The sequence below is a fragment of the Oryx dammah genome, unplaced genomic scaffold (genome assembly GCF_014754425.2).
Source record: "Oryx dammah isolate SB20612 unplaced genomic scaffold, SCBI_Odam_1.1 HiC_scaffold_23, whole genome shotgun sequence".
NCBI lineage: Eukaryota > Metazoa > Chordata > Mammalia > Artiodactyla > Bovidae > Oryx > Oryx dammah.
In genome coordinates, this window is record NW_024070207.1 from 110,103,151 (window position 1) to 110,115,555 (window position 12,405).

Sequence of the window (12,405 nt, forward strand, 5' to 3'; positions counted from 1 at the left end):
AAAATCAAACAAATCAAGGTGGGACATTTTTGCAGGACAACTGGTATGGTCTTTTAATAACAAAAAATTGTTCTACATTAAAATCTAGAGACCTACTCAGATGTGTTATGTGGTCCTGGAATCGATTTGTCTTTGGGACGAATCGATTTGTCTTTGGGACAAATCAGGGGAATTTTCATGATGAAAATATAATGACACAGAAAGATGGAGACAGTTAAATGAAATAAAACTAGGCTGCACGACAGTATGAAAAGTATGATCTCATTTGGGGAAAAATACATATACATATATACAAATAGCAAAACACCTGGAAGGACACAGATAAAGCTCTAAGAATGGTATTCTCTGGATTATGAAAATACAATAGTTTCTCATTTTTTGCTTATTTATATTTTTTAACAGTGTACATATACTGCTTTTTGATGATTAAAAGATTACTTTAAGTTAAACAAATAATCAGAACCCTTACTGTTGCTAGTAGAGTTGGAGCTTAAAGGTTGTCAGAAGAAAGAAAACTGGAAACCAAAGACTGCATTATTTATTGTTATTACCACAAAGTAGTAAAACTCGTTATTCTGTGATTGATCATTTTCTTCATTTTTTTAATTGTGGTAAACTATATGTAAAGCTTACCCTCTGGTTAAGATGGAAAAAAATGTTTTATTAAGGGTACAGCTCAGCAGTGTTCAGTACATTCACAGTGTTGCACCACCATCCATCTCCAGAACTTTTTCATCTTTCTTCAATGAAACTCTGTCCTCATTAAACACTAAATTTGCTTTTCCCCTACTCCCCAACCATGGCAACCACCATTCTACTTTCTTCAGGGGCCTTACATAAGTTGAAGCATACAGTATCTGTCCTTCAGGGTCTGGATTATTTCACTTATCATAATGACTTCAAGGTTTATCTATTCTGTAGCATGTCACAACTTTATTCTTTTTAAGGGCTGAATAATAATAATTGGTTATATGGATAAACCCACTGTTTACCTTGATTGATAATTTTAACTTTTTATTTTTCTGGTTTCAATCCATCTACAGACTTTCTCTAAACATTCTGTCAATTCTATGGATGATGATAAACTGAATTACTTTTTAAATAAGATTCATGGCAGGATACACACCCTGCTTACTGCTTTTAATACCTCCATAGGGCAAGGACTCCCAGAACATCAGCTCCGCTACTGAAATGGCTACTCTGGTGACCCAGTTCTTGCTATCCTTCCTGTCTGGGGTGAAAAAATACTCCCATCTTTCTTTAGGGATCACTTTGCTTTTCCAGTGGCAAAACCACAAAGATGTGGCTGAAAATATCAATCGTCTGGCTGGTAGACTCTGAGGAAAAATCAAATATTTTGTAATACAAAGAAAAGTAGTCAATTACTGTTTTGCCTTGTATTTGGAAGCGTCCCTGGGCTCACTGCTGGGATTGCTCCAATCGTCAGCTTCAGCTGTGCTCTTGTAATGGCGCCATGCGGACTTGTTAAAAACCGGAAGTCTCTCAAATGATTCACTTGAAAGGGCCTAAGGAGAGAAACAAAAATGTATACTAAAGGTCTACAGTATCATCTTTCTCATTCGAAATACCAACTCAAATTTTACTATTCAAAGCATCAGAAACCTTAATGTGGAGGTATACTAAAGTTACATTTTAGCATTTTACTTAGACTGGACAGGATAAAATGAAAGCATTTTTTAAAGGAATAAAAACATTCACACACAAAAAACCAGTAAACATGACGAGAACAAAAACCATTTTCGTTCAGTTAATACTGATAAAGATATCCAATCGTCTTAGACCAAACACTATTGTCCACTGGGTAAATGCTCTCCCAGAGGGCCCAGAAGAAATAAAGTTTCACAGTAGATTTATAAGCTCATAAAGTGATATCAAATAGCATATTGTTTCTATGTACTGGCATCTAAAACAAACACCCCAAATAAAGGGTTATTTTATGATATAACATATAAAACACTACACAGCTGCTAAAAGGATGAGCCAGTTCTATGTGAACTGATATGGAAGTATCTCCAAGATATATTGGAAAGTAGAACAGAGCAAAGTGCTAAAATAATCACTGGTGTGAAAACAATTAGATTCTCTCTCCATATGTTTATCAATACAGAATCAACTTCTAAGAGGATTCACATGAAACTGGTACCCCTGGTCACCCCAGAAAAGAGAACCCAGTGGCTCTGGGCCAGTAATGGGAGACAGTTTTCCCTTTCACAGCTTTAAAATGTCATATAATGTGCCCCTATTACATAATCAAAAAGTACTCCAAATATTCTAGAGTTTCAGTTCAATTCAGTTGTTCAGTCGTGTCCAACTCTTTGCGACTCATGGACTGCAGCACACTAGGCCTCCCTGTCTATCACCAACTCCCGGAGCTTGCTCAAACTCATGTCCATTGAGTCAGTGATGCCATCCAACCATCTCATCCTCTGTTGTCCCCTTCTCCTTCTGCCTTCAATCTTTCCCAGCATCAGTCTTTTCAAATGAGTCAGTTCTTCACATCAGGTGGCCAAAGTACTGGAGTTTCAGCTTTAGCATCATTCCTTCCAAAGAAATCCCAGGGCTGATCTCCTTCAGAATGGACTGGTTGGATCTCCTTGCAGTCCAAGGGACTCTCAAGAGTCTTCTCCAACACCACAGTTCAAAAGCATCACTTCTTTGGCTCTCAGCTTTCTTTACAGTCCAACTCTCACATCCATACATGACTAATGGAAAAACAATAGACTTGACTAGACGGACCTTTGTTGGCAAAGTAATGTCTCTGCTTTTTAATACATTGTCTAGGTTGGTCATAACTTTCCTTCCAAGGAGTAAGTGTCTTTTAATTTCATGGATGCAATCACCATCTGCAGTGATTTTGGAGCCCAGAAAAATAAAGTCAGCCACTGTTTCCCCATCTGTTTGCCAAAAAGTGATGGGACCGGATGCCATGATCTTAGTTTTGTGCATGTTGAGATTTAAGCCAACTCTTTCACTCTCCTCTTTCACTTTCATCAACAGGTTCTTTAGTTGTTCTTCGCTTTCTTCCATAATGGTGGTGTCATCTGCATATCTGAGGTTATTGATATTTCTCCCGGCAATCTTGATTCCAGCTTGTGCTTCATCCAGCCCGGCATTTCTCATGATGTACTCTGCATAGAAGTTAAATAAGCAGGGTGACAAGATACAGCCTTGATGTACTCCTTTCCCTATTTGGAACCAGTCTGTTGTTCCATGTCCAATTCTAACTGTCACTTCCTGACCTGCATACAGATTTCTCAAGAAATTTCTTAAGCAGAACAGGTGGTCTGGTATTCCCATCTCTTTCAGAATTTTCCACAGGTTGTTGTGATATTCTAGAGTTTAGAAGTAAATAAAAGTTTGATACCACCACTGAATGAGAAAAGTTGTATCACAGAGAACTTTGTTATCTGATCAGACTTTTAGGTAAACATATTATAGGCACTGAAATCTTGCAACTTTAAGCCAGCAAGTCTCTAAAATAAAAGACTTCAGTTTATGAAAATCTGTCTTTTAAATGAGTCCTTTTAATGGATATGCAAATTTTTTAAAAATCACAACTTAGAATTAAGGTTTTCAAAAATCAGTATTTAAATTTTCATATCTCCATATTTCCTATTTTGCTCTGAGCATAAAATCAAGGGTAGATCATAACTTGGTTTTCACATAAAATTGAAGTAAATCCTAGTTGAATATAAGAATTCATATATATATTAAATCATATATATATGATTATTCATATATATGAGATGATGATACAGTGCTAATCTGTTTTAGTTATTAGAACTTACAGCTTTAAAAAGTAAAGATGCCTTCCGATAACAGAAATAAAATGCAGTACCTTTAAATAAATGACAGCATCAGTACCCACGCCTTCCATAGAATAGAGTTTTAGATCTCCTTGAAAATATCTAGCATACAGACGAGAAATTGGCAAGCCATAACCAAATCCAGCCTATTGAGAAAAGAAAATTAATACACTGAGAAAGGCACAAAATGCTAACACATTGAGTCTGAGGACCATCTGAAAGATTAGAATCCATTCTTGATTCATATTTAAAGCAAATACATTGACCCAACCCATGCTATGACGCACATACATGGCATCTATGGCAAACAATCTATTTTCATCCTCCAAAAATATTTCTCACGTGTTTGGAAAAGAATAGAAACACTCCTATTTTGACTAAGGTTTTTTTAAATATCACAAATAATGCTTTTAATTATTTAGCTTCTTATAGTACTCACATAACAGAAACTGACAAATCCATGTTGTTGTTATTTAGTCACTAAGTCACGTGTAACTCTCTTGCAATCCCATGGACTATAGCCCATCAGGCTCCTCTGTCCATGGGATTTCCCAGGTAAGAATACTGGAGTGAATGGGTTGCAAATCCTTCTCCCAGGAGACTAATGTTTTTTGAATGTTTTAACGTAATTGTTTAGCATTGTTTAAAAACAAATCCCAAATCAAGTGGGATTTGAACTGGAAACTCAACTAAACCACATCATTCCAAAGTTCTATTAACTGATTTCTTTGCTCTTTATAGTGAACATTCAATTGAGTAGCACAGGAGTTGAAACCTATCAGTACCAAGGCTACCACAATGAAAAGAAAGTGATCTCCTAAGGGCTACTTCCTAAAGCTGTGGAACACTACAGTATTTTGACATGTGGTTGTCCACGTATTTTTAGAGACAAGAAAGCAATGCTAGTACCCTCCTGTATCTCTGTGTCATAGAACCCTGACTGTAACAGGTTGTTGGGGGGGAAAAAAAGATTTCCAATACTGACAAGAATAAGAACAATTGAGACTGATTTCAAAAACTCTGGGTTGGAGAGGAAGGGGCTGTTAATCAAGCTTTGGCCCCTTTGATTAAGTCCACTGACAGGTTAGTGAAGGAGGCAGTGGGCAAACACACAGCAGTGGTTGGGTGGGCTTCAGGTTCAGACAGATGAAATCCACTGTTTGTGCAACTAGCAGTTTGCTCAACCTAAGACTGTTTTCTTACCCAAAAAATGTAATAAAAAGCTTACATAAAAGCTGTTGTAAGAATTAAATGATATAAGGAGTGTAAAGTCTTGGGACAGTGTCTAAGACACAGCAGAATGAAAGAAATGGAAGCTACTATGATGGCTACCACACAGCAGTAATTTTACTAAGCTCTGCAGCTTTCATCTGCTTTCTAACAGCTTTCCTAGATTCCCTCCTTGGGGTTAGGGCCTAAACAAGGGTTGGGTGTGATAGAGTACACCATCATGGAAGGGCTGCAGGACAGGCAGAACACGGTCAGGAGCAAAGACGAGGCAGCCGAAATGGTGACTGAGGTCACCACAGCAAAGAAATCAGCGGACTCTGGAGGAGGCTGAGGAAACCTGCCTCCTCCAGTCAAGCAAGGCCCGGAGCCAGCTCCCAGGGCTACCAGGGAACAGCTGAGAACACCTGAGCCCGATGCAGTCATGAGTGTGAAGAGACGGGTGACCCCAGGGTCCCACGGAATGCAAAGGAGGGGCCTCTACCTCAGACTTGGTCAAGTTCTGGAAAGTCTTCCCAGGGTGTCAAAGGATCAATAGGAGTTGGCTGGGACGATATTTCCAAAAAAGAAATGCATGTGTCACAGGACAGGGCTGTAACACAGTAAGGTGCTTGATGGTGAAATTACATTTCCTAGTAGTACATACCCACATGCCTGCTTACAGGCTGAGGAGAGCTAACTGGGAGACATGCTAGTGGAAGCATTTCTTCAAAAGTAGAGCCACATAGCACACTGGAAAGAATACAGAGAGACATAGCCAGTGCTGGCTTGACCATCATGAGCTCAATGACCTTGGGCAAACAGGTAACCTCATTTCCTCATCTATAACATGTGAGGTTGGATGCATACTTTTTAAAACTCTTACTTCAATTGCTCAGTTTCATTTAAAAAAAAATGACATCACAGCTGTCCTCAAGATGCTATTTTGAGACCTGGAAGAGATAATCCATATTCCTTTCAAACAACTGATGAAGGCTCTAGATTTGCTTGTGGCATTTTGTTTTCCTTTTGACATTTGTTTAAATAGGTACCAGAAAACTAGTCAAGGTGATGGGTTTCAAAACTGATCTCTCAAATATTTTCTTGAATCCTATATAAACGACTTCCTCTCTGTTTTCAATATGCTGTGTTAACAAACTCTGTCTTGAATAAATGATGCTAAGTGTTGGATTTTATTCATACAAATAAAACATAATCTTATGTGCTTATCAGGCAGGTAAGACTTGAAAATGAAAATGTACACCCTGAACTATTTCGCAGAATGATAGCTATGTTGCTGTGTTTAATGACAAAGGGTTCAATTGTTGTTTGTCAATTAGAAACACTCAGCGGGGGAAGAAAGTGTGGCCCTACCAGGATCTAAATGCTGCCATGGTAACCAGAGGCTTTCCTCACTGCCTTAATAGAGCTGAAGATTTTTTCCACAGTGAGACAGAAAAGGCTCTGAAAATGCATACACAACCTCTATGTTTCCTGCTTATGTTATTTCATGTAAAAAATGTAATGTGTTCATAATTTAACATTTAATTATATAAACAAATTTGGCAGGGGAAGTTCTAAGGCCCTGGATGATCCAAGCCATGGAGGTATGCAGCGCCCAGGGCCTGCTGCAGCCACACACACGGTGCTGTTCCCAGTTCACCTGCTATTAAACTTCCACCCCCGCCAAGGGGAATGCCAGGTGGTAAATGGTGCTCTGGCAGCTGTCTTAACCATGACGTTTTTCTCTCTATTGGGAAAGTAGGCACTCAGCTCTGAGTGTTTTTTACACACAAATTAGAAAAGAAATCTGAGGCCAAAAGAGTCATAAAGAAAGTGGCAATAGTATAAAACTCCCCCCTCCTTCAAACCAGGTGGAAAACATTCAAATTCAACAAGGCTAATGCAACACCCTGGGGAAACAGCCTGCCCTGTCCGTTCTCGTGTTAATGGTCCTTCCTCCAACAACAGCTTGACAGGCTTACCAATGGGGCGGCTCGGGTAGGCTCCAGGCTAGGTCTCGGAGCAGTTGAATACATGTAGTTAAAAAGGCGATCTATTTTTCGGAGTGGAACCCCACCACCTAGGTCACTTATCTGTAACGTACAAAAACATTAAAAGAAGAAAAAGTCATCATCCATATACTTAGCAGGTGGCAAGGCGTTCATTACATAAAGTATATGACAGATTACTCTAAACTGTGCAAGGGCTTCAACTCCCAAAGAAATATAGTGAATGGTATAAAACAAGGGAGGTGGGCAACTGGGGTCAGCATCCAATAGGCTTGAGTTTGAGATCTTGATCAGCTCCCTAAAAATGGGGCTCTAATGAAGTTTAAACAAGGTAACTTAAGCCAAGGATCTAATGTAGTACTTCCAAATAAAAACTCCCAAACTCATTCTACAAGGCAACCATCATCCTGATACCAAAACCACAGGCCAATATCAATGATGAACATAGATGCAAAAATTCTCAACAAAATTCTAGCAAACAGAATCCAATAACACATTAAAAGGATGATATATCATGATCACATGGGTTTTATCCCAGGGATGCAAGGATTCAACATTCATGAATCAATCAATGTGATATACAATATTAATAAACTGAAATATAAAAACCATATGATCATCTCAATAAATGCGGAGAAAGTCTTTGATAAAATTCAATACTCATTTATGATAAAAACTCTCCAGAAAGGAGGCATAGAAGGAACCTATCTCAACATAATGGGCTTCCATGGTAGCTCAGACGGTGAAGAATCTGCCTATAACGCAGGAGACCTGGGTTCGATCCCTGGGTTGAGAAGATCCCCTGAGGAGGTCATGGCAACCCATTCCAGTATTCTTGCCTAGAGAATCCCCATGGACAGAGGAGCCTGGCAGGCTACAGTCCATAGGGTCAGAAAGAGTCAGACACGACTGGGCAACTAAGCACAGCTCAGTACATCCAAACATAATAAAGGCCATATATGACAAACCCACAGCAAACATTTCTCTCAATGGTGAAAAACTGAGAGCATCTCCTCTAAGATCAGAAACAAGACAAGGGTGCCCACTCTTGCCACTATTATTCAACATAGTTTTGGAAGTCCTAGTCATGGCAATCAGAGAAGAAAAAGAAAAGGAATCCAGATTGAAAAAGGAGAAGTAAAACTCTCACTCTTTGCACATGATATGATACCATACATAGAAAACTCTAAAGATGCCACCAGAAAATTACTAGAGCTAATCAATTAATATAGTAAACTCACAGGATATAAAATATACAGAGATCATTTGCATTCGTATCAGCTAACAATGAAAACTTGGAAAGAGAAATTAAGGAAACAATTCCATTCACCACTGCAGCAAAAAGAATAAAGTACTTAGGAGTAAACCTAAAGAGATTAAAAACCTGTATTCAGAAAACCATAAGACACAGATAAAAGAAATCAAAGAAGACACAAACAGATGGAGAAATATACCATGTTCTTGGATTGGAAGAAACAACAATGTGAAAATGACTATACAACCCAAAGCAATCTACAGATTCAGTGCAATTCCTATGAAACTACCAATGGTATTTTTCAAAGAACTAGAACAAAAATATTTCACAGTTCATACAGAAACACAAAAAACCCTGAGTAGCCAAAGCAATCTTGAAGAAAGAAAAAATGGCGCTGGAGGAATCAACTTTCCAGACTATAGACAAAACTAGTCATCAAGACAGTATGGTACTGGCACAAAAACAAATATAAACCAATGGAACAAGACAGTCTAGAGATAAACCCACACACCTATGGGTACCTTATCTTTGACAAAGGAGGCAAGAATACACAATGGAGAAAAGACAGTCTCTTCAATAATTGCTGCTGGGAAAACTGGAACCCTACATGTAAAAGAATGAAACTAGAACACTTCCTAACACCATACAAAAAATGAACTCGAAATGGATTAAAGACTTAAATATAAGGCTAGAAACTATAAAGCTCTTAGAGGAAAATACAGGCAGTACACTTTTTGACATAAATCACAGCAGGATCCTCTTTGACCCAGCTCCAAGAATAAAAATAAACAAATGGGACCTAATGAAACTTAGAACCTTTTGCCCAGCAAAGAAAACAATAAACAAGATTAAAAGACAACCCTCAGAGTGGGAGAAAATAATTTCAAACAACACAACTGACAAAGGATTAATCTCCAAAATACATAAGCAGCTCATATAGCTCAATATCTGAAAAATAAAGAGCTTAATCAAAAAATTGGCAGAAACAGCAAAGGAAACTACAAACAAGGTGAAAAGACAACCCTCAGAATGGGAGAAAATAATAGCAAATGAAACAACTGACAAAGAATTAATTTCCAAAATATACAAACAGCTCATACAACTCAATACCAGAAAAACAAACCACCCAATCAAAAAGTGGGGAAAAGACCTAAAAAGACATTTCTCCAAAGAAGACATACAGATGGCTAGCAAATACATGAAAAGATGCTCAACATCACTTATTATTAGAGAAATGCAAATCAAAACTACAATGAGGTTATCATCTTACACTAGTCAGAATCAGTTCAGTTCAGTTGCTCAGTCATGTCCGACTCTCTGCGATCCCGTGAACTGCAGCACGCCAGGCCTCTCTGTCCATCACCATCTCCCAGAGTTCACTCAAACTCAGGTCCATTGAGTCGGTGATGCCAACCAGCCATCTCATCCTCTGTTGTCCCCTTACCCTCCTGCCCCCAATCCCTCCCAGCATCAGAGTCTTTTCCAATGAGTCAACTCTTTGCATGAGGTGGCCAAAGTACCAGTCAGAATAGCCATCATCAAAAAGTCTACAAATAATAAATGCTGGAGAGGGTGTGGAGAAAAGGGAACCCTCTTGCATTGCTGGTGGGAATGTAAACTGATACAGTCACTATGGAAGACAGTAAAGAGCTTCCTTAAAAAGCTAGGAATAAAGTGAAAGAGGAGAGTGAAAAAGTTGGCTTAAAACTCAACATTCAGAAAACCAAGATCATGGTGGCAAACAGATGGGGAAACAACGGAAACAGTCAGAGACTTTAATTTTGGGGACTCCAAAATCACTGCAGATGGTGACTGTAGCCATGAAATCAAAAGATTCTTGCTCCTTAGAAGAAAAGCTATGACCAACCTAGTCGGCAATTAAAAGCAAAGACATTACTTTGCCGACAAAAGTCCATCTAGTCAAAGCTATGGTTTGTCCAGTAGGCATGTATGGACATGAGAGTTGGACTATAAAGAAAGCTGAGTGCTAAATAACTGACACTTTTGAACTATAGTGTTGGGAGAAGACTCTTGAGAGTCCCTTGGACTGCAAGGAGATCAAACCAGTCCATTCTAAAGGAAATCAGTCCTCAATATTCATGAAGGACTGATACTAAAGTTGAAACTCCAATACTTTGGCCACCTGATGCCAAAACCTAGAGCCTATTATACAGAGTGAAGTAAGTCAGAAAAAGAAATATAAATATTGCATACTGACACATATATATGGAATCTAAAAAAATGGTACTGATGAATTTATCTTCAGGGCAGCAATGGAGAAACAGACATAGAGAACAGACCTATGGACACGGGGGAGGGAAGGAGGGAGAGGATGAGATGTATGGAGAGAGTAACATGGAAACTTACAATACCATATGTAAAATAGATAGCCAATAGGAATTTGCTGTGTGACTCAGGGAACTCAAACAGGGTCTCTGTGACAATCTAGAAGGGTAGGATGTGGAGGCAGATGGGAGGGAACTTCAGGAGGAAGGGGACACTGGTGTACCTATGGCTGATTCTTGTTGATGTATGACAGAAAACCACAAAATTCTATAAAGCAATTATCCTTCAATTAAAAAAAAACAGGCAGAAGACCTGAACAGATTTCTCCAAAGAGGACATATAAACGGCCAATAGACACACGCACATATTAAGATGCTCAATATCACTAATTATTAGAGAAATGCATCAAAACTACAATGAGGGAGGTGGTCCTAAGATGGTGGAGGAATAGGACAGGGAGACCACTTTCTCCCCAACAAATTCATCAAAAGAACATTTGAACGCTAAGCAAACTCCACACAACAACTTCTGAATGCTGGCAGAGGACATCAGGCACCCAGAAAAGCAGCCCATTGTCTTTGAAAGGAGGTAGGACGAAATATAAAAGATAAAAAGAGAGACAAAAGAGTTAGGGACAGAGATCCATCTCAGGAAGGGAGTCTTAATAGAGGAGAAGTTTCCAAACACCAGGAAACCCTCTCAACAGTCGGTCTGGAGGAAGTTTTCAAATCTCGGAGGGCAACATAACTGGGAGGAAAAATAAATAAATAAAACCCATAGATTACATGCCTAAAGGAAACTCCCAGCAGAGAAGTACCTCAGATGCTTGCATCCGCCACCAGCAAGTGGGGGCTGAACAGAGAGGAGGAAGAAATAGAAAATATTAACAGACCTATCACAAGCATGGAAATCAAAACTGTAATCAGAAATCTTCCAGCAAACAAAAGCCCAGGACCAGACGGCTTCACAGGTGAATTCTACCAAAAATTTAGAGAAGAGCTAACACCTATCTTACTCAAACTCTTCCAGAAAATTGCAGAAGGTAAACTTCCAAACTCATTCTATGAGGCCCCCATCACCTTAATCCCAAAACCAGACAAAGATGCCACAAAAAAAGAAAACTACAGGCCAATATCACTGATGAACATAGATGCAAAAATCCTTAACAAAATTCTAGCAAACAGAATCCAACAACACATTAGAAAGATCATACAGCATGACCAAGTGGGCTTTATCCCAGGGATGCAAGGATTCTTCAATATCCGCAAATCAATTAATGTAATCCACCACATTAACAAATTGAAACATAAAAACCATGATTATCTCAATAGATGCAGAAAAAGCCTTTGACAAAATTCAACATCCATTTATGATACAAACTCTCCAGAAAGGATGAATAGAAGGAACATACCTCAACATAATAAAAGCTATATATGACAAACCCACAGCAAACATGATCCTCAATAGTGAAAAATTGAAAGCATTTCCCTTAAAGTCAGGAACAAGACAAGGGTGCCCACTTTCACCACTACTATTCAACATAGTTTTGGAAGTTTGGGCCACAGCAATCAGAGCAGAAAAATAAATAAAAGGAATCCAGATTGGAAAAGAAGTAAAACTCTGTTTGCAGATGACATGATCCTCTACATAGAAAACCCTAAGACTACCAGAAAATTACTAAAGCTAATCAATGAATTATAGTAAAGTTGCAGGATATAAAATTAACACACAGAAATCCCTTGCATTCCTTTACACTAACAATGAGAAAACAGAAACAGAAATTAAGGAAACAATTAGCATTCACCATTGCAATGAAAAG

The 12,405-nt window shown here is 38.6% G+C and overlaps 1 protein-coding gene across 2 annotated transcripts in view; it reads right to left on the reverse strand.

Annotated features, from left to right (window-relative positions):
* Nucleotides 1-12,405, reverse strand: part of PDK3 (pyruvate dehydrogenase kinase 3) — a 79,678-nt gene that overhangs the window by 3,262 nt on the left and 64,011 nt on the right. Inside the window, exons 9-11 of one of the 2 annotated variants that reach the window (XM_040266646.1) lie at nucleotides 7,019-7,129; nucleotides 3,860-3,973; nucleotides 1,387-1,526 (exon numbers count right to left, since the gene is read on the reverse strand). In XM_040266646.1, the coding sequence (XP_040122580.1) occupies nucleotides 1,387-1,526; nucleotides 3,860-3,973; nucleotides 7,019-7,129 (365 nt within the window). The remainder of the gene's footprint in view (nucleotides 1-1,386; nucleotides 1,527-3,859; nucleotides 3,974-7,018; nucleotides 7,130-12,405) is intronic. The other variant, XM_040266648.1, reaches the window with a different exon arrangement.